The sequence below is a fragment of the Catharus ustulatus genome, chromosome 10 (assembly GCF_009819885.2).
Source record: "Catharus ustulatus isolate bCatUst1 chromosome 10, bCatUst1.pri.v2, whole genome shotgun sequence".
NCBI lineage: Eukaryota > Metazoa > Chordata > Aves > Passeriformes > Turdidae > Catharus > Catharus ustulatus.
The window spans coordinates 11,142,521-11,165,154 of NC_046230.1; the positions used below are offsets into that span (position 1 = coordinate 11,142,521).

General features: G+C 38.0%; 1 protein-coding gene and 1 long non-coding RNA gene across 9 annotated transcripts in view; one reads left to right on the top strand and one right to left on the bottom strand.

Moving 5' to 3' along the window:
* Positions 1-4,356, bottom strand: LOC117000828. Its single transcript, XR_004418858.2, has 3 exons — positions 4,273-4,356; positions 3,207-3,342; positions 1-60 (listed from the first exon to the last, which is right to left on the bottom strand). It is a non-coding gene; the product is annotated as an uncharacterized LOC117000828 (long non-coding RNA).
* ZBTB38 (zinc finger and BTB domain containing 38) overlaps positions 2,832-22,634 on the top strand; it is a 26,881-nt gene continuing 7,078 nt past the window's right edge. Inside the window, exons 1-3 of one of the 8 annotated variants that reach the window (XM_033068867.2) lie at positions 2,832-2,920; positions 3,759-3,824; positions 8,833-8,949. Coding sequence is in view for 1 of the 8 variants with exons in the window: in XM_033068865.2 (XP_032924756.1) it covers positions 4,710-4,715 (6 nt within the window). In the remaining 7 variants the exon portion in view is untranslated. Of the gene's footprint in view, positions 2,921-2,959; positions 3,012-3,758; positions 3,825-4,473; positions 4,716-8,832; positions 8,950-16,120; positions 16,178-16,524; positions 17,156-17,188; positions 18,001-22,634 lie in introns of those variants that run through there. The other 7 variants (XM_033068869.2, XM_033068870.2, XM_033068866.2 and 4 more) reach the window with 7 other exon arrangements.

Sequence of the window (22,634 nt, forward strand, 5' to 3'; positions counted from 1 at the left end):
CATGCAGCATGTCTTCGATATAGCAGGAGGCACAGCTCAGTCTCTTGGTCCAGCTTGGGCCTGTGTCAAACAGACAGAAGTGAGATAATCCATATAAAATTAAAAGTATTTGCCACTTTTTTCTGAAAGTCTCCTAGAATTCCTCCAGATATTTACTGCTACAAGGTTGGTGGCTGGCAGAGTTCCCAGACACTCAGACTGCCCTTTGAATTTCCTTCTTAGGAAGACAAGGTGTGGCAATACTTTGAGACAAAAATCAGTACAGTTTTAGGGATTTCAAGTAAGTCTTTCTTTACACACTCTACTTCCTTTTGCCAAATGATTGATGTGGAGGACTAGGACGTTTCCTCTAAAAACAATATACCGTGAGAGGATGCTCAATATAAAGTGTAGTTGGAACTCCTCATTCCTCACCAATTTTGATAAGCTATAGTTTGTGAGGAGAGAGAACATGTTGTTGCACTCGAGTGGTGATAAATAAAGGAAGAGGAAGTGTGTTTACAAGTAGCATGCTTGAAAGTGGGAAAGGCTGCAACACAAATAGCCTGTGAGATCCAGTGTGGATACTTGAAATAGACTCACTTTAAGCTGATTGAATACAGAACCAACACAAGCTTATAGAATGGATAGAGATAGTCCTGACCCAGCAGAGGCAGGGAATTTTGAAGTAAGGAATCAAGTGAGACAGTGCCTTGGAATTGTAAGAGTTTTGGCACAAATCATGTTAGACTTAAATCCAAGTTGCTGACTGAGAAGTAACATACAGTATTAATATATGTCCACCTTGAATAATGTGTCTTTATAGGGCAAAACTTTGTGCAGCATACAAGTGCCATTTTAAAAATTTATTTATTTACTGTGGCATGTATTGTGCAACTGTAGAAGGACTTAGAAGCTGATTTCTGAGCTGAAATGATATTGAGTCTGAAGCAAAATCATTGCAAATGTAAGCCTGCAAAACTAAGCACTGGAAATGGCCCATTAAGCAAGAGGTATGCATAAAGAGTTGGACAAGCTCATTTCCCGGTTCACCGTGAAATGTTTACTTCTCTGCAGCGTTCACTTCCAGCAGGTTTTTAATGTTTCCAAAATCACACAACCCAAATCACCTTGTGTCTATCCCAGAGCACTACTTCCCTGGGTGAATGAGAATGCTGACTTCAAGAATGCAGGAACAGGTATATTTATTGTGAGACCCCACTGAGATTGGTCTTTTGCTGGAAATCATTGTCTCTAAACAAAACTACCACTTGCTTCTGAAATAATAACATACTTTAACAAACTGCTTCATATAGCCCAAATCTTATGCTCTTGAAATCTATAGGAACTTGACCATGGTTTTAAACTAACATGACAATATACATTTGACTAACAGAGGAACATAAAAAATCCCTCAAAATTATCCATATTTAACATTCTTAAATTTGATACATGGTGGCATCTACATAATCAGATAGCTCATACTTTAAAAAGCTCAAAACAAACAAAAAATCTAAATAAAGGCTTGCTAAAATCCAAACTTATTTCGTAATCATGCATTGGAATAGCAGTTGTTTTTGCTGGTCTGATCTGCCTTTCTGTTGGCTGGATTCCCTTCCTGTGACAGATGTGCTATTTATGGAAGGGGATTCTGAATATTTTAAAGCACTGACTGTTAGGAACATCTCATTCCCAGCTTTTAAAATGAAAGACAACAAAATGCCAAATAACTTCCCAAAGAAAACCTCCAAATTAAACAGATACCTATTTAATCATTAAAAAATAAAGGGGGGGGGGGAAGCAAAATCAGGTTGTCTATATTTTGAAAATAAGTGAAAACATACATAGAGCAGCCTAGTTTTTGCTATGCAACATTTTCTGATTTAATACAATACTTGGTATTAGTCTTCACTTTTAAAAAGAGGTGCTCTTTGGAGGAAAAAAAATCATCAGGTACACAGGCTCCTAGGGAAAGAATATGTGTTTCAAAATTTGGCTGCTTTTTTCCTCAGCCATATTGGCAGGTCAAATGAAAGCTAGCGCTTCTCTAGACAAATCTGGCCTCACAAGGAGCTGCTTATTTCTGCAGTTGGTCAGAAATCAACTAGATTTACTTGTATATATGGTAAACAATGGTTACCTAAAGAAATCTTTCAGTGGAATGTTTTTAGAGCTAACATGTTTATCTTCACGGTTCTGTTATTGTGCTGGGTATCATCTTGCGGTATTTGCAGGTAGAGATAAAGAGCTGAGAGAAGTCACCGACATAGTGGGGGGAGATTTTGCTCTCTAATTAGGTATATCTTATGGTTTGTTTTACCTTACCTGATGGTTTAGCCTTCTGGGAAGGTAACTCAGGTTACAGTAAACTGCAGCATGGTTCTCTCATTCTCCCTTTAGAGAGACAGTGACAATGAAAATACCACCAGTTTTGCTTATTAGGCTTTTTTTTTTTTTAAATCAGATTGGCAGTTTTTGATGCTTTTCTCTTTGCATATTTTTCATTACATATGCAAAATATTTTATTATATTTTTAAGTTTTCCAGATTATAATCCTTTTTTGACATTTACAAAAATCTAATTCCCACAATTACCTTTGCAGTCTCTGCAGAGGGTGATACCAATTTAATGTATGTGGCTGAACAACGTGCATGCTATTAATCTCAGAAGGTAATAGAAAGACATGAAGTAGGTGATGTGATTATTATTATTATTATTATTATTATTATTATTATTATTATTATTATTATTATTATTATTGCAGCTCTGGTTTTGTATTTTGGTGGGGTTTTTTTCTTAAAGACGACAGCACTTTAGTATCTGCATTGACCTCCATGATGTCAGAATGTCATTGTGCAACCGTAGCTAAGAAAAGCCGTCGAGAAAAAAAAAAAAACAAAGGAGCTTTGCGTCTTCCAATAACATGAGATGTGCATATACAGTACGTAGCATTTTGGAATTTATACTGTGGTAGTGAGTTGTTGCTTTCAGTTTGATTAGACAATCATTGTTTCGTTTTCCTTGCTTTGACAGTGAGTATGCTTGCACGCTGCTTAAGTCTTCTTAGTGTTATCTAGGTCAGTGTACTTAGGATAGCTTTTATGTTTTGTAAGTCTGACAGATACCATGCTTGACAGAGATCAGCAGCAAATTTTGTTTTATTTGTTATATCTGGGATAGAAAAATATCTTAAAACTAATCAGAATTGTATACCACATAGCACCTACTGTTTCTGCATTGCAGATATATTTAGCTCTAACACTGCTTGTGGTTAACAGGGTGTAGCGTAGACACAGACAGCTGATCATGCAGTCAGACCCGGTGCTCGTGTGGTTTGTCAATACTGCTCAGGATTTTGATGGACTGTAAAAGAGAGAAAACAGAAAGGAGAGAAAAAGAAATGTTTTATTTGTCTGAACATTAGACCTTTAGCTATATTATTTTTGCTATCACTGGCTTTTAATTTTATTTTTTAATACTGAAACTTAAAAATTAAGAAAGCACAGCAAATGCATCCAGGATTTAATATGTGCGACGTGAAATCTTTCTGCAGCGAGAGGATGTTGCTGTAGTGGATGCAGCGTTTCTCCAATAAGCAAGAAGACTGTTTTGTTTTCCTCGGCAGGCAACTCAGCCATTGCACAAGGAGATTTTGATAAGAGTTTGAAATGCCTACTACTGTATCATTGTAGAATTTGGAGTTTGCTAACAGTGTTAGTGACTGGAGCTCATCTTGCATCACCAGTTGATGACAATTTTCTTTGTTCCCTCCCACCCAGTTGAACCAAGACTCTGTAGCTGATACGCAATGTCACTTACAACATTAATCAGATACTGCATTTAAGGTGAGCTGTCCCCTGCCTCCTCCCTTACCAGAGCTGTGCTGCAGTATGTATCTTACTCCTGCAAGCCTAAAATGGCAGGCAGGATTAACGTTGCTTGTGCTGTGTGCATGCTGTGTATTGAATTCATTATACTGTGCCTAGTATCTCAAATGTGAGTATGTAAATGGTCTGTGTGCCATGTCATGCAGTAGTGAAGACTGGTTTGTGCTTCATTACAGGCTTAGATATTAGAGCATCACCTTAAGAATTCTTTTTTCATTTGCAATGTGGTGAGCTGTTAGCTTGTCATCACATTCAAACTACATTATTAGCCCTCGGAAAGGAGAAAAAAGCAAACTGTGCTTCCAGATGGTGTCACCCTTTTTCTTCTTGCATTTACTGTAGTTTAAATAATGTATATTGTATTGTTAATTAATGTGAATATCGAATTAAAGCACTTGAAACTTACATATTTATTATGCAGGTAGGAGGCACGTCAAATCTATTTTTAACTCTTACGCAGTCCACGTTGTGCAATGGGCTTTGGTTGTCGAGTTTATATTTTCAGCTGTGATATCAATAGGTTGATTTTCAGTAAATGTGACAAGTGGCCTTTGCAGTGGTCAGCTTCAAGCTTTGAACCCTCTGAGGAGGAGAAAAAAAAAAAAGCCAACCTTGTTTTGCAGTTTCGGAAAACCTTGGATGAGGACTTTTTTTCCCCACTCCTGCTTTCCCTGTTGATAAACTCAGTTCTCCTGCTCACGGTCTATTCAAGCTGCTTGCTATTTGAATTTTGTCAACTGCTTCTAAAAAATTATCAAGAAGACCAAGAACAGAACTTATCTCCATCGCTTTACATAAAAATGGCTGGGTGCACTGCCATGTTAACACTGCTCTAAGTGGTACATGCAGGTAGGTTGAGATTTGCATGTTTTACTGTTTTCTTGGTCAGTGTTGCAAGAACATGAAATGGGCTTTGGAATGTAGCTTTCAGTTTTAAAATGCACTAAACTGTTAATGAAAACAACCTATATTAAAGTGTTGGCTTCCCATATTGGCATGACAATTACTCTTATCTGTTTTTTTAAATCTGTTGTGAAAGTGGAGCAATCATGTCTGTTAAAATAATCATATGTACTAAGGGCGTGGCAACGCTTATGCAACAAAAGAATTTTTGAAAACCCTATTGATTCCATTACATTTTAAAGCTGACAGTAAGCATTACTAAACTTGCAGCTAAAAGGCAGAAATAAAAATTGAGGAAGATTAGAAAAAAGAAAATTATTTAAATTCTGTCGTAAGCGGTTTTGTGTTTTGTGCGAAATATTAAATAAAGAATAATATGCTTTAATGCTTATATTTTCAGTATTGGCTACAAACATAAAACTGCAGTATTTCTTGTTATTTAAGGTAGGAGAACTTTAAAGAGAGAGATTGATATAGATGGCCCTGTCAGCTTAAAATGAGTATCAGTTCACTGAAATGTGTTTTACTTCACACAAAAAAATATTATTAAATAAAAACTTAACAGCCTTAAGTATAAAAACCTGAATTTGAGCATAAAGAATAACAATAATTATGAGTACTGTATTACTTACACCAACTTTTATAGTATATTTCTTTCAGATTAATACTGGGCCAGAACCAGTTTCCTTGGCAACCAAATCCTTTAAAAAGGTTCAATGGTAGAGATGTAGAAAGATGTTATTCTCTTTAATAGCAATATCACAATGCAAATGGAAATGTCGCAGTTGTTTCCTCTTACTTCTAACTGAGAATGTGATTTCACTTTATGTTTCCATGCAGCTATCAGTTCTTAAATGATGCCATGTTTACAAAGCTGTACACACAAAATCCTGTTTTATTTCTGGCTTGCATTGGTTGTTCCCAGAAACGTACCCTGGTTTCTTTTTTAATTTAGCCCAGTCTTGCATGTAGGTCAAGGTTTGTACTGCGTGTATATAAAAAGTAATAGTTTTAGTATCATGACTAAAACATTTAGCAGCTGACAAATGTAGAGAATCAGAAGGTTTAAACCTTCTTTCAATTCTGCTGAATTCAGCCACAGTAATGCTAATAAACCTTTCTCTAAATAGTGGACCCATTCTGAAGTTCAGGTACAGAACTATGTTTAAGCATACTACAAAAGAACTCCTGTCAAACCTGAAACAAGCCTTTAGAGAATAAGCTCACTTGTGGTCTGCAGTAATTTGCAGACCTTACAGATTTTGCAAAATTTAAGTATTATAATTCTTTATTTTTATTTTTAGCTAATATTTTTACAGTGCCAGTCAAGTTAAATAATATGTATACCACAGGTAACTGCCTATAGAGATCAGATGTTACTGAAAGTCTCCACTGAGCTTATAACAGTGTATTTCCTCGTCGATGCTCTTTGTACATGACTTGAGAAATTCTCACTACTGCAATGAGACTTTTGCAGCAGGGAAGCCATTTTCCTTTCATGTGCTAGACTTTAAAATGACTGAGTATATTTTGTGTGGAAGAAGACTCAGCACTGAAAGTGAAGGCAGAGGAGGTATTTAGAAGCACAGCCAATTATCAATAATAGCCGTGAGAGTATGAGTAATATTAAACTAATTCTCTTTTTTTTCTAAATATACCAGTTCAGTGCATTCCAAATGAGCAGAGTATAACTGTTCAGGAATATGACTTGTCATGTGTCATAATAGGCAAATACTTAATGATGACAATAAAACCATTTGATTCATAATTATAAGAAGAATTTAATGCATTCCAGTATTCCTCTGTTCCACCTAAAGAAATAGACCTGAAAACGTAACAGACAGCATCTCTCAAGTGACGTATTAAAGCCTGCATTTTTTGTAATTTGATTTATCTCCAGTAGCTTGCGTCTGCTGATTATTTTCCTGTCTAAAATGTTAATATGGATGGCACGATTAAATGTAGTAAGAAAGTACATTTCTTTGCTTATTTCGTGTGTGGTTATTTTTAAAGGAAATGCTGAGCAAATGCTATGTCGAATCTATTTTTTGCCTCTGATACTTATCTTTTAAAAAAATGGGGCACTTAGCAATAAACTGTTTTTATTATATCTTTGTGTTTAAACATACCTACTTAAGGCATTTTTAAAAAGTAGCTCCATTACATGAGCACATTTCCCTATGATTGTTTTAAACCCATTTACAGATTTGCTCTTTGTTAAGGGGTGCAAGTCCTCTTGTAATGAATATGACTGAACTGAAGTGCTTTTTTGAGTCTGGAAAAATTCATTGGCAACCTGTGAATGGTAATTTCTTCTAGCGAAAGAAACAGACATCTTTATTTAGGAGGAGTCCAGTAATTAGCCAGCAATTTCCACTTTGACTGTTATATGTGGGTTGCTCTATGTATTTCAGTGGCACTTACATCTAGCTAATGCAGAGTGTCAGAATGTTGTAGCCAGAGGTGCCATAAAAAATATTCTGTAAACTTCATCCATTTTATTATTTTGCTGAGGGGGCTAAGCAGGGCATGGAGGAGCAGGTGCAGTTTTCCCCACCTCCAGCACAGCCTGCGAATGTTATTGTCAGGGGGCCTGCTAGGGTTTTTGGGTTTATTTAGTTGTGGGGTCAGTTTTATTATAGAAATCTAATTGTTGATACTGAACCACCCTTTTTATAATTGGAATTTGTTCTTTTCTCCATGCAAAATCCATTTCTGCCGAGCAGAAAATCTAAACAAAACATAAATAAAAATGAAATCAAACAAAAAAATTATTCACTTGGATACTGTCCTACTTGCTTTTCAATGGTCTTTATAATTAAGGTTACTACTGCCTCTAAACTTCATTTTGATTTGAAACTGCAGGTCTCTCAGTGGGAAACTAGCTGTGTTCAGATAATATTTGTCAGACTATTAAACAGATTCTGGTAGTAATGAATAGGTACCAATTAACCCTTTTAAGGTGTCTAGTGTCTGTTGTGCTTTATCACATATATTGCTTTACTAACTATTAAAAGGGTAATATTGTATTTGAATTTCAGTATTACCAAAGTTGGGAAATCTTTCGCTTTGGTAAGACTTTTCTACTGTTGGATTCCTCCAAACATGATGTTTAAGCTTCCCATTTATCATATTTTGGTCATTTATGAATATGCGTTTAATGGAATTTGAGGTGATAATAATGACTTATTGCAATTTTCTTTCATTCCAACCTTTGTTAGGGCATATGTTAGCTACAGATTTCTTATTCAAATTAACATAACCTAAAAATGTACAAGGCTAAACCCAAAAATAAAAGAAAAATAGCTCACCTCCTTACCTTTTCAAGCCAAAGTAACAGATCTTGTATTTCCTGTACAATGTTATTGCTAAGAGCATACAGTGATTTGCAAATGGAGGATGGAGCTATGTGTTCTTAATTGCTGCTCCATACTTGCTGCTGTATGAATGCCTATCAGCTGAGTCATAAGGCTTGATCTGCATGATTTTGCAATTTCTCTATGGAACAATTTCCTTTTTTTCACTATCTTTGAAACAAAACCTGATTTCACATAATTTTTATACTGTTACAGGAAAACCTTTATAGGATGTTTGATACATAATAATAAAATCAGGATGTTTGACAGTGGTGAATAATCATTTAAGCAGAGAAATACAGGAAGTGTATTCCAGAGAACAAGAGCTGCCTAGAAATGTCATTATCACAGATACTGTGGTGATATCTGTGACAAGAAAGATCAAAAGAAAAGTTGTGGAAGAGAAAGAGGAGAAAGAAAACGTCTTTCAAAATAATTACTTTAAACTTTGAAACATCCTTACATTTCTGTCTAGAACATATTATTATGTCCAGTCTGCACTACACAGGTTAAACCATTAAAAAAAAAAATGCAGCAGAAGTTTGGTTAAGGCTACTGTTTTATTGCTGGTGTGTTCTAAAATCCCCAGATGTAGATTTGGAGCTCTACAGCACCCCAGGGAAAATTCTGATGAATTACACAATGCATGTGGAAATTAGTATTCATCTAATAATTCGGTCATTAAATCTGGATTTTTCCCTTTGCAGGGTGATACACTGTAGCCACACAGTTCACAAAATTACTGAGATGGTTTTGCTGAAAATACCTGTCAATACCACTCTTAAAAGACTCTAACAAAAGAACAACAGAAGAACAGATTTTAGGTGGGTAAGTTTATGGGGTAATCTCACATAGAAAAAGAGCTAAATTATTTAACACCATCACCACTGCATTACCTGGGTATATTTTCTGTTAATTTCTAATTTATTACAATAATTTAAGATTTGTTCTCACTATGGTACCACATTGCTTGATTCTCATGTCAATATTGTTGGATTTTTCCAGTTCCTACTGGATTTCTATTGCCATAGAGACTGGACAAACAAAATCAGACAGAATAGTTTTTGAAACAGGTTGTTACAGCCTCCAGTGATCTGTACAAACCAAATATATTGGTAGGCACACAAACCTCCTGAGCATGCCAGAATGTTAGCTCTGGATCCCAGTCATGAGTGTTCATTGCAAACCTGTGCCACACAGGGAAGCCAGAGAAACTGTCAGTGCCAGTGCCTGTTTCTGACACTGTTGTGTTGGTTAAGCTGGGTATAGTTCATAGAATATCTACCTTTATACATGACTTTAATCAGTGACAGTAAAAAGCCTCTTGATTCCTGAGCTGGAAAGAGCAGTTTGTAGATTCAAGTATAGTATTGTGATAAATAGTCACAGAGGATATTTCAAAATAACAGTTCACATTTTGCACGGCTTTTTCAAATATTGTCAGTTTTCTTTTTTCTTATTGTGAACATCCAATAATAATCTTGGTTAGTATAAGTATGCCTGGTATCTTGCTTCAGATTTAAGATATACTTGTATTCAATTAAAGAATCAGTGAAATTCTGATTAATTCATTAATTTTTAAGAAAGGGAGAAATCCCACTGATTTCAGTAGCACTATTTGTACAGATGTTGGTAGGAAATGCTTTGTTGCATCAGAGTCATTCTCACTGTGGTATCTCTAAATTGAAATAAGTAAGGTCACCAGGCAGAATGTACGGTAAGGAAGCAAATTTTTAAAAAACCAAAAAAACCACAACACCACAAGCCAAAAAGCACTCTTCAATTTCTACAATATCTCAAAATGTTTTCTGTAATAGATTTACTTTTAATATGCAATGTTGTGTGGCATAGAAAATGTAATGGATTTTCAAAGACAATAAAATGGCATTGGTGGTTTAAACTAATCAGTGAAACATTACAATTAGATAAATTCAGGTTACCTGCATTTATAGAAGCAATGAGCTATGAAACCTAAGTTGTACCTATTTTAAGTAAATTATCATAGAACACTTGCTCAGTACATTTTAGACAGAATACTGGGCCATAACCTGTTTCCTTGACAACCACATAGGAATAAAAGGTACATTAGCAAAGCTGCAGATGTGTGTCAGGGAATGCTTATTAACCAGCCCAATGCATTTACATACCATGTGCTCACAATAATGCATGCATCTTGAAAATCACCATATAAAAAGATTTCTGGGCATGGCCCAATATGGATTCCTAACACTCAAAGATTTTAACCAAAACCCCTCATATTTTCAATGGAAATATCTCTTACGACTTTTTATGATTTTACTTTCAATTGGACTTGCAATAGCGGGTTAAAATTGGCATGGTAGGCTTGGTCTGCAAATGGAAACCTTCCCGCAGGATTCTGAATACTTACAGCACTGCTGTAAGTATGGATGGCAGTAATGGGTAATGGTGTCTTTCAGAAATGCTCAGGCATTCTCAGTTTGAATCTTGCACCAGCATTCAGAAGCAAGCATGATTATATTGCTTTACAGAGTGACAAACTAAAGCCACTAAACAAGAATGAAGCTGGTGTTGCTCGTAGCACTGTGGTTCTATCTAACGTATCCAGGCAAAGAGATATGACCCAAGTGTTGTCTTCTGCCAGACAACAACAGGAGAAGGCAGGGGTCGAGAAACAGTTGTGGAAGTAGAAATTACAGCTGATCATGGACTTTTGGAATAATATCTGGATGTAGCATTTAGCCAGCACTCACACTTTCTGTGTAACTCTTCAGTCGCACATTAAAAAGAAGCTTAGATAAATAAGATCAGTTCTGAGAAATTTGTGCAGTAACTTCAGCAAGTTTATGTACAGGTAATTTTTGGCCTTTCTTCTTAAAGTATTAATTTATATATAGAATGTAAAGTGTATCCAACCCTTCAGGTTATCCCTGAATTATATATTTTCAAGAAAGAAGTCTAAAATCCTATTAATTAAAAATATAAGGAAAATGAGAATCTGCAAATTGTGGGTTTAAATTCAGTGGGTGTAATCTAAGAAGTTGCTTAGATGACAAGTATCCTACTTAAATTTGCCTTTAAATCAATGAAAATATTCCCATTTACTTTTTTGAAGCGCTTAGTAAGAGAGTAGGCTCCATACACTATCAGATTAATGAAATTAAGATTATCCTGACAATGTTCAACATTTCTATTTCTCAACAGCCAAGTTGAGAATTTCAATACCAGAATCTGGTATTAATTTCAGATAGTTTAAACACTGCCACATGAATCTTTTCATGATCCTGAATCATAAACAATGTGGTTATGTACCATCACATTAACTACTATTAAGACTTTTGAGTAAATAAGAATTTGGGAAATTGTTAGGGAGAAGCAAGCCTAATAATTGTTGGGGTTTTAGTAGTAGTAGCAGTAGTAGTAGTAGTTGTTGTTGTTGTTGTTATTTTACCCCACCTGAGCTGAGTTCAGATCTGAGCAGTTCACATTGATGGCAGAGCAAGCAGCACAAACCAGAGCTGGAGTCATCACAGGTTTTTTTGTGCTACCAGTGAGTGCTATCTGCTTTTGCTACAGTCCTTCACTGCATGACCAGAGGCCCTGCTTCAGCCTTTAGTTTGGAAATGTGCAGTAGGATGGAAAAGAAGGAGTAGGGCTTGGGCTGGGTCCCTTTGGTCAGCACAAAATGGAGGATATGAACATTTAAGAGCATATGAAATTCTTGTGTGTCTGCTAAGTTGTCATAATATTGGCCACGCTGAAGTGATGACTCAGAGCAATAGCTATCACTTGTATGCTGGTTTTGGTTTACCAAAACAACAGCAAAAATAAAAATATTTTGCAAAATTTTAAGGAATACTGCAGGCTATTATTAGCCAATTAACAGCTTGAAGACCACTTCTGGTTTCCAAAATGGCTGTGTCCAGCCACCTGGCAGACCAACTGAATGAGACGTTTGCAGGGGCATGGATTGAACTATTTCCAGTCCACTGTGATTTGCTGCATCAGCTGTAATAAAGGGCAAGAACAGCTGCATTGGCCTGATCCTCCACATACCTCATCCAGAACAGCAGCCCTGAGCCTCTGTTGTGGATGCTGGCTGCCATATTCAAATGACACTTTCTCTGAAAATTGGAAAATGGAGGCTGAACTCAACTACTTCTATTTTACCTTTCTGATAACAGAGCAGGCAACAGAATACCACATAGTAATTGTTCTAATGAACAAAACCTAAATGTTTTGTTTGCTTCTTTAGTTTAACACTATTCCAATATATTAATCACTACATTTGACAACAGTCATCAACAGAAGAATATCTGTTGTTGTCACTCTGTCTGCAAACATGGCTTCATGTTTGCAACTGATCTCTGTTAGCTAAGAGCTGATATGTCCTACAAATGAAGGCAGCTAGAAAACGGCTTGTCAGCAGCACACACAAAAAAGAAAGACTTAAATGGAAAATAATACTAAGATTGTTCAGAGATAGCAAGATGTAAAGTCAGCTGATTCTTAGTAGCCATACAACATAAGCTTTTGTATTTTGTGCAAGAGAAGAATTTGGATTTATGTTATTGTTGTTGCTTCGTTTTCTTTTTTAGACTGGTGAAAAAGATGTAGTTACATCTTTAAAAATTGCTAGTATGCATCCTGTTTAGTGCTAATGAGACTGATTAGGCCATGCCTAAATTTCAAGAAGGCTCATGAGGAATTTTCAAGACTGAGTAATGCTCTATATGTTATTTTCTGCTGTTGCTTAAGAACTGCAACTGCTTGACTAGAGAATATTGGCACATTTTTTTCATTAAATACTCTTACAGAAAGAATACCATATGCCACAAGTTGCAGAAGGAGATTATCAGACTTCAGCAAAACATCCCAACACCATTATTTCAATAACCTTGCAAGTGTTTTATAGATTTCAAAGAGATTTGAAAATTTTCTCTATATTTTGCAGTTTTACCACATGAGAAATAATCCACTGCTAAAGTACTTGGACTTCCTTCTAAAATGAACACAGTATTTGTGATGTGATGTGCAATCATTCATACGTTTAATAGGAATCGGTACATATACTCTAGCAGGCTCACTATTTCTAAAGTACATCATTAAGTGTTGGGGCTTACACCCTGGAATCAGGGCTGCAGAGCAAATGGGTCTTGTCTGCCTTCTCCCAGATATCACTGTAGGTCTGACTGCAGCACCAGTCCTTCCATTTGCTTTGCATGCAGTTGGTTTTACATGAAACATTAGAATGATTATGTAAAATCTTGGATGATGCCAAGACAGCCTAAGAAAGAATTTCTTTTTCTGAAGAATATTTTTAATGCACAAGAAGCTGATGGGACTGTGAATTCACAATAGCTCAAATTTCATATATACATATATCTATATATTTTTAAAAATATATAGATATGTATTTATATATATATAAATTAGTACTTTCAATTACACTCTTAGTCACAGAAAAGGTGATTCTTTTTTTTAGTGGATGAACTAAAGTTGCCTTAAGAAAACACCCTTTAAAAAAAAAAAAAAAGAGAAAACATGACCATTTTTGGTCTCCATATCTGTTATATCGTCTACAGATATTAAGACTGCCAGAGAATCTGGTGTTTAAGTACAAATACATTACTGTCTGTAAGTTGGACATATCAGCTATACAAATAATGGTTATGCATCTGATTTTCAAAACAATTTAAAATAGTAACTTTTAATTAAGATTTAAGGGGAATTAATAACCTAATCTTCCTTAAATTTGTTTCAAGATGCTTATTCAGTAAGGCATTTATTTCCTTTAAGGGATTACAACAGATTTAATTTAATCCATTTTATTGTATTGTTACTGACAACACATTTATCACAAATACTTTTTATGGCACTTGTGTCAAAAATCTTCATTAACACATATGATTATGTATATACCTATCTAAAACAGTAATAAAGCAATAACAGCAAACAAGCAATAGGCAAAGTCCAAGATAAAAAGAAACCTACATCTAAGTATGAAACTTTGCTAATCCGTTATGTAGGTTAGAATAAAAATGAATGTGGCAGAGAGCCCTAAGCTAAAAACATATTCATTGCTTCAGTAGGTGAACTTATAGGTAAGAATTCCAATGATTCAGAATTAGAGAAGGAATTAAACTTTGCACAGAAATGTTAAGTATTTCTAAGATGAATTTTTAATGTGGACTGAGTAAGTTAGTGAAAGGTGTGTGTATAGATAAATCACTGAAATTGTTGCAATTTCATGAATGGAAAAAATTTCTTTCTATAGCTTTTAACCAACCAGGAAAGCACTGATAGTTCCAAGACAGAATGCTAGGGTAAAAAAAAAAAAAGATTTCCCCTCTTTATAATAGATTTTGTACCTTATGTTGATATTAAGCAGTTTCCTGCAATGATAAGCAGCATTTATCATGAAGAGGCTCTACCAAAATTCTAACTTCCAGACCCATCAAGTTGACAATGATGAAGTAGCTGGTGCTTCTGGATTTATAGGTTAAGATTTGGAAACAAAGCTTATGAAAATATACATAGGATAGTGTAGAGTCCATCCTAGAAAGAACCAGCCATATGGCATGTAAAATAACTAGATCCTAGGACACAGCAGGACCTAGTTAGTCAACATCCAATCAAGCTATGGCAAGAAGTAAAGGAGAAGAAAATGATTATGGGAATGATTGGGAGGGACCACGCAAGTAGAAATGGCACAACAGTCTGTGATTGGCTGGAAGTTTTCTAGACCATTCCATTATAGTCTATATATATATGGGTGTGGCCTCAACCCCATTTCAGGGGTCTTCTAAAGAGCCATATAGACCTGTGAACGTTGGATTTCTAGGGAGCAAGGATTTTATTTCTTAGAGGTACGTGTGAGCCAGTGTTTTGGTTTATGTTTTATGTTGGACTTGTGTGCTGCTATTTATTTATCCTTATAGAAAAGCTTTCAGTTTCTAGCCCTTTAGTTTTCCCATCCCTTTATTACTTTTTTAGCTATTTCACCCATGCCATCACCAGGTCTGGGTGGGCCAGAGTGCTTCAGGTGAGCCTTGGCCAAAAGCAAGCTTTAAGACAAAAACCAAGCTCTTTTATCTAACAGTGTTTTTCACCTGTCTCAAAGCCCAGTTTTTCTCTAAGCTTCATGATTCTGAGTTTTGAGAAAACAGACTTTGTTGACTATTTGCAGTGAGAGGCTTAGAGAGACACTATCTGGGAGGACTGTACCAAATGTGTTGGAGCACCTGGACAGATGATATCAAGCTCTGTCCTTCTTTATTTAAGGGAGGCAGTGATTGTCACTTCTTAGGAAGCACTATTAGTAGTGTTGTGTCCTGAAGCAGTAAAAAATATTAAGAAACCTAAATTACGAGTAAAAATACCGCTTAAACCAAATTCCCTCATATTATTTTAGTTTCTACACATGTTTTTAAAAACATAGTATAATCAGATAAGGAAAAGGGTAAATGCTACTATAATTTAATAATTACATGCAATTTATTTCAGGTGGTTTTTTTTTTCAAGGCTATGTTTCATCCCAGCTTTCTGGAGGGAAGTGGTAGAAGGTAGCACAGAGCTATATATGCTCAGAAACGCTTTCTCTTTCTTCCTGGCAGAGAGGCCTGGCATTGAAGTCCTATGTTAGGTCCAAGAGGAATTCTCAGGGACGTGCATAGCACTGCACTGATGGCCGCAGAGCAGGCGCGGGTGCTGGGAGAGCCGCGTTTCCTCATCGGTCTGAATTTACAGTGGTTGTCCACGAACAGCTTGGCGGAGAGGCCCAGTTAGCTGAGCTCGGGGCGTTCGCTGCGGAGTAAGGACAGGGAACACGCGCGGCGGAGGGCGCGGGCCCGGCCCTGCCCGGCAGACCTCGGGCAATCCCATTGCCGGGATCGGCACAGCAAAATGGCGGCCGCGCCGTCCGGCCGCCGCCGAGCCGGGATCGCGGCCCCGGCCGCAGCCACCGTCCGCTTGCCGCCCGCGGAGAGCCCGCGGGCCCGGTGTTAATGGCGCGGGACGGGGCGCTGCTGCGCGCGGGCCGAGGCTGCGCCGGCGGGGACGGAGCGGCGGCAGGTCAGTGGCGGCTCCCGCGGGAGGGGCCGCGCGGGCACCGCCATGAGCGGGGCGCGATGCGGCGCCCGCGCGGGGGGGCCGCTCGCAGACGCACTAACAGCGGAGGCCGCCGCACCGCAGCAGGGCCCGCGTGTGCGCAGCTGTTGCGGGACGGGCAGGCGGACCCCGCGCTCCCGTGGCTGCGCACGGTGAATCCCGCACCGCGCTGCGCGGCACGGCACGGGACGCGGCCGGCACTGCGCGGGGGCAGCGCCCCCCCGCGGGCGGCGGCGGCCGGGCCGGGCCGGGCCGGGGGCGGGAGGGGAAGCCCCGGGGCCGGAGGGAGCCCACCCGCGGCGGGAAGGGCCGTGCTGGTGGGAGCGGAGCAGCCCCGGAGCGCCCGGCCACGGGCTCGTCCTACGTGTCCGAGGCCGCACGGGCTGTTCCGTGCCGTGGGAGAGGGCATGGGAAAGCGGGGAGTGGGAGAATTGAGGTCGGGATGCTAATAGTGGGAAGGAGCCCTAACTGTGAAAGAATGATTCCTCGCGGGGCATTAGGGCTCTGTTACCACTGACATACTCTTAGGCTAAATTCCATCACTCCACCCCAACCCCCCCAGCTGTCTGAACTAAAGGAGGAAAGCGCGATGCTGAAAAAAACCCCCAAACATTTAAACTAATGCTCTTCTGTAGCAACAGGGAGGAAAGAAGGATGTGAGTAGCGAGAGTCCAAAGGGAAAATTTCTCAATGCAGTTGAAGAAGTAACGTGTAGCTCTGTAGAGTGAGCACTAAGCTACGCGCTCCTGCGAGCTATTGAAAGTGATTAGACACCATTAACATCATTAGGCACCATGAGCACGGCCCTGCATGCCCGAGGCTGCAGGGAGGCTGCAGCACCCTGATGCAGGCAGCCCTGCTGCCGACACGGGACTGGTGAAGTGATTCCATAGGAAGCTGGGCAGTCTCCGTAGCAGTGATGGTTGGACAGTAGCTTTCCAGGTAAGCGAGGATCAGAGCTGGGGGGATGTGTGGGAGGGTGTACTTGTTTGTGGGTTTCTATTTGTTGGTGATTCCTGACTCGGTTTCGGCTCTAGAACAAAACCAGCATTCTTTAGGAGAATTAGATACAGGTGAATGTTCCTCCTCAGCTGAGGAAGCCGACTGGAAACAAAATACAGACTTCAGAGTACCTTTACAGAGTAGGGTGAAACTGAACCTAAGGAAGATACGGAATGAACATATTTTTGTAATGTCCTGTTGGTTAGTACCAGAATATATTAGCACTTTAAAATCCCAATAGAAATCTATAGAGTAGGAAAACAGGGAGAATTCTTACTGCAGTTCATAATTTATCTTGCTGTTTTGATTTTGCCTGGGTACTAGCAACTGTCCCTAGTGCTTTGGAGTTTTGTTGTTAGAGCACTAGCTTGTCTTTCAGATTAAGCTGACTGAAGTGGAATAGAATAATCTCACATAATAGGGTATACTTGCCTGGCAGTGGATTTCAAAAAATTAGCAGAAGTTAAAAGAATATTCCTAGAATGTACTAGTTCTCTTTGGTAGTAAAAATTTTCTATTTTTTATTCATGGGCCAATAAAACATCTTGTGAACTCTTTGTTGACTTCAGAGTAGTGTTAATATAAAAATTAACAGTGGCTTATACCTCAGCTGTGTCCATGTGGACCTGGCTTCTCTGTTTATATTAGCAGTGTCATCTGTAAGGCATAAGTAGTCAAATTTGTGTTTGGGTGCATCAACCTCTGATTTTGACATTAACTTTCAATATTGCTTATTTTCATTTGCGACTTGTCCTGGAGTGGTGTTCTGTTGATGTCAGAAAAAGGTACTGTTATAATCTAATAAATCTACTGACCATTACACGTAAGTTTCAGATGAATATTTAAATCTCTTTTTTTTCCAAGCGATTCAACTGCTTTTAAGGACAGGTTAAGTCTGTTACTGTTTTTGCAGAAAATCTGTAAATTGTACTGTAAATCCCAATCAACACTTCTGCTGTTCTGAACCTGAAGTTATTCATAGGTTACCAAAGGCCTTTAGATAATGCTACAAAGGTACTGTTCAGATTCTTAATAAATTATGTATGTCTGGATTGAGAGTAAAAAGTATGAGGAGTTTTGTTGCCCTTTAATAGGTCAGGTGGTATTTATATATCTTTTGGGGAAAATTTGCAAGTAAAACTAAAATTTCTTCTCCATAACTGTATAATACAAATCATTCATAAGAATAGTTATATTGTGAATGGACTTTGCAGTGTTTTAATGACAAACATTTAATACTAACACATCTGAAAACTTTGATCTCTGTGTGTCTTAGTTCTTGGTAGTACTCCCTTGGAAAGTGAAGAGCGGGTTTTCATTTTACAGTATGAACTGGAAATGAAATATAAACTATTCCTAAAATACTCCATTTATATGTGTGTGCTAGGTAGGGCATTTTGATTTTATAGCATTTCGGACAGGTTTTTACAAATGCAAGAAGCAAGACAGGTGAAATAGAAAGCAGTAGAGAATCATTACAGACATGAATAAATGAACTATTTGAGATATGTGTAGGTTGAGATAAAGAAGGAAAAAGTGTTGGCTCTGAAAACTGATTTGCTCTGTAATTTTTCTGTTTAACTTTCCAGTGAGATACCTAGCATATGGTTTAGCACACAGGAAAAAAAAATAAATTACCAAATTGAAAATTATCATTTCTACAATGTTGACACAAGGAATCTAGTTTAGTATTTTACTAAGCATATCAGGTTATCCAGGACTGCAAAAGATGGCAATCTATGTATATGGCAAGTAGAAATTTAAAATACTCACTTTTGTCCTTAGGAAGATGAATTTTGAAATAATGAGTTGAGTAATAAGACTTGTACTAAACCCACGTGGGTTTGTTGGCCTCTCAGCATGGCAGTAGCAGTCTGATACACTTAGCAAACAGTCTGTCAGATGATGTGTCTTTAAACTAAAACCAGCTGTCTCCAATAAAGAAACCAAAAACTCGGGTAAGTTCCCATGGGGCAGTTCACTGGGAGGTAGAGTTGACATCATTTATTTCCTATACTCAGGAAATAACCATATTGATAGCTCCTGTTGTGAAATGTTTTTGATGTCTGACAGTTGGTTTCTGTGATAAATATGATTCATGCTAACTAAATTGTAACTATATTAGCAAAATTGTAGTCATATCAATAGAAAATAATTGTTACGAAGCAAAAAAAAAGGAAATGGTGAGACAAAGCAGATGGAATCCTCCAGATGTTAGGTGGGAGTAGTAGAGGGATGTAGGTTTGATAAACAGCATCTAGAAATAAAAAGTTTTGACCTTGGAATGGGCCAAATTGGGATGATTCCAGGCATGGAACTTGAATAAGGTTTTATTGTGGGAACATACGCTTAGTTACGTAACCCCAGGCTTAGTACGCTTGCACTACTTGCAAGGTTACACAGTAGACAGTGATGAAGACAAAGAGCTGTCATTGGAAATAAAACCCCCGAAAGGATGAGAGACCCCTAACTACTAGTAGAGCATGCACAAAACAGCATGGTGATGTAGAATTTAGGAATAGAAACTAGGAGGACCTTTCCAGAAAATTCTGTATTAATATGTATTAGCATATAGTATCTAAGTGGGATTTTTAGCTTGATTGTTTGTTACGTGAGGAAGGGTGACCCCTCCCCGTACGCCTGGTTGGTTTTGCTTATGCTTTATAAGAACCTCAATTATACTGAATTACTCACTGCCAAATTTTGTATTTACAGTAATTTCACTACTATAAGGCGCACTCTGTTGACTAAAATTTTCCCTCAAACCAGGAAGTGTGCCTTATAGTCCGGTGCGCCTTATATATGGACAAAGTTCAGAAATTTGCCAACCTGGAAGTGTGAGCCACGAGCCACGGGGGGAGCCAGCAGGGCCGTGGCTGTCGGGTGCAGGCGGGTCCGGGGGCCCACAGTGCCACTCCTGCCAGGTGCAGGAGGGCCCGGGGGCCCGTGACTGCAACCACACGGGGGGAGCTGGGGGCGGATCCTCGCTGCAAAAAAAAAGTGCGCCTTATAGTCCAGTGCGCCTTGTATATCGGCAAAAGTTCGGAAATTTGCCGACACCCAGAAGTGTGCCTTATAATCCGGTGCACCTTATGGTTGTGAAATTACTGTACTCAAATATATGTATCTGATATACTTCAGTTGTATTCATTTATATACAATCGTTGCTATTTCAAAAATTGCTGTTAAATTTAATCTTCTTGTTTGATAAAATGGACAAATAGAACATCATTCATAACAGTTTCTAATACTACACGACATGAGCAAGTCAGAGACATTGTCAATGGGAAAAAGGAATCAATTATGGAATAGTAGCTGCTTGCTGGAAGGAAAGAATTGTCAGTATGTTTTCTGCAGACTTGATATGTTGGAAACTATCTTGAGTTACATCTGGGTTTTAAGATACCCAACCAAAGCAGGTAACTGTATCTAACCACTGTGAATTTCAGGTTGCCATTCCAAATGAGTAAATATTGCATGTTTTAAGTCAAATTAGTGTCATAAAGCCAAGGCACAAAACATTGCATCTAGATTTACAGCTGCTGAGAGTGATCAAATAATCAAAATAATATCAATTTATGTTTCTCTCACCATTATACTGATGAATTCATTTCTTGACATCCATGGCACATCATGGGAAATATCAGAGATATTTTATGTGAATCAGATTTGTTCTGAATTCTGTCCATTGAAAATTCTCAGCCATCAAAGTCTATTAGAAATTTTGACTGTTAGCACAGACAATACCTTTCCTGATAGAAGCAGTGGTCATGCTGTAAGGTAAAAATTTTACTTCCAAGCTTAATCTGTAATGTGTCCAGTTAGTCTTGTTCATAGTATGTTGGGTTTGTCTTCATAGTAAGGGTGTTGCTACTTTTTCTGTAATTTGATTTGCAGGGAAGTAATTTGTGGATTTGGGTAAAAGTGTCCTAAGTGTAATTAGATAAGTTAAAGTAGGGGTGTATGACTTTTATTACTTTGTGATAAAGATGCTGTTTTCCAGAACAGATTACTTCCCAACATTTTGGGTGAAGGAGCCAATGTCTTCTAAATGGCCGCTGCTGTTTGCTTAGGGAATATGAGTCAAACCTTTATTTTGCCATTTGGATCAAACCCGTCTTATATATTGGCATTCTTAACATAAAATATTTGAGAGTAAAAGTCATCATAACATTTTTAAAGCTGAAAATTAAAATTTGGAGCAGCAGGAGTGTTTAGGAGGTAAATCCTAACATAGAGTGTTGTAATATTTTAGCCGGTCTTAAAAAATTTCTGTCAGTAATATTCTCTATGGTGCATTTTGCTTCCACAAGTTTAAAGAAAAGGGTCTTTAAGAAGTGTGATTTTTTGTTTCGTTTTGTTTTGTTTTTCCAGTAGTCACTGGTAAGTGCTTAACTGATAAAGTATTTCTTCATGACTTGAAGTCAGAAATGGACAGTAGTAGATCAAAACACTACTCTGGACATGGGGAAAAAAGGAACAACCTCATTATGTGGTACAGAGCTGAATTTGAGATAAATCTTCTGGTGAAGACAGAGATTCAGTTGGCAAAAATTCTGAAAATTCAAATTCAGCTGGCAAATTAATCAGTTTTTTCCAGAATATTTTTCATTCATGTTTTGCATATTTTTCTGGAGTGAAACAGTATATTCATACAGTGACAACCTCGCTAATCTAAATAGTTTTTATCAGCGTTAAACCTCATTATTATATATTAACATTTAGTTACTTATGCTTATTATTGCAATTAAATCTTACTCTTTGAAAGAAATTAAGAACACACTAATTATAAAATGTGAACACTAAATCTAGACTATAACTGAAGGAAAGAACTCTTATTTTCTGCTTGTTTTACGCAGAATTTTTCAGTAATTTTAAAGTAGTGTAAATTATTAAGTGAATTAAATCACTATTCAAAAAAAATTCTGTTCTCGTAAACAGTTTAATAGGTTCTTCACTGTTGTCTACCAGATTGTGTTCCTTGTGCATTCATTTGCTTATAAGGCCTTATCCTGAAACTGAGACTCTTGGCTGTGATTTAAATGTGGGCTTAGTAGGGAGTCAGGTGCAAGCTGTGTTGTGAAGTCAGTGTCTGACAAATATCCCAGAAAGCAAAGTCCTCTCTCTGCACAGATCCTCGGCTACACAGGTTGTGCCAGGTCTCTCCCTGGCATGCTGGGGAATTCCATCCAGGCTTCAGGGTGTCCTTCGGGGTGACCCTGAGCAGCTGCACCTGCTTGCATAGCAAAAGCTGCATTCCCAGTGAAAGGCACAGGATGGACAACACATTCCATCCGGGAGGGAGTGGGAGGGATCCTCTGCCTCCTGCTGAGGAGCTACTGGTGCTCCTGCCTCCTTGATCTGGACAGACGTTTCCTGCAGTAGTGTTGGCACCAGAGAATATAATACGACTTAAACT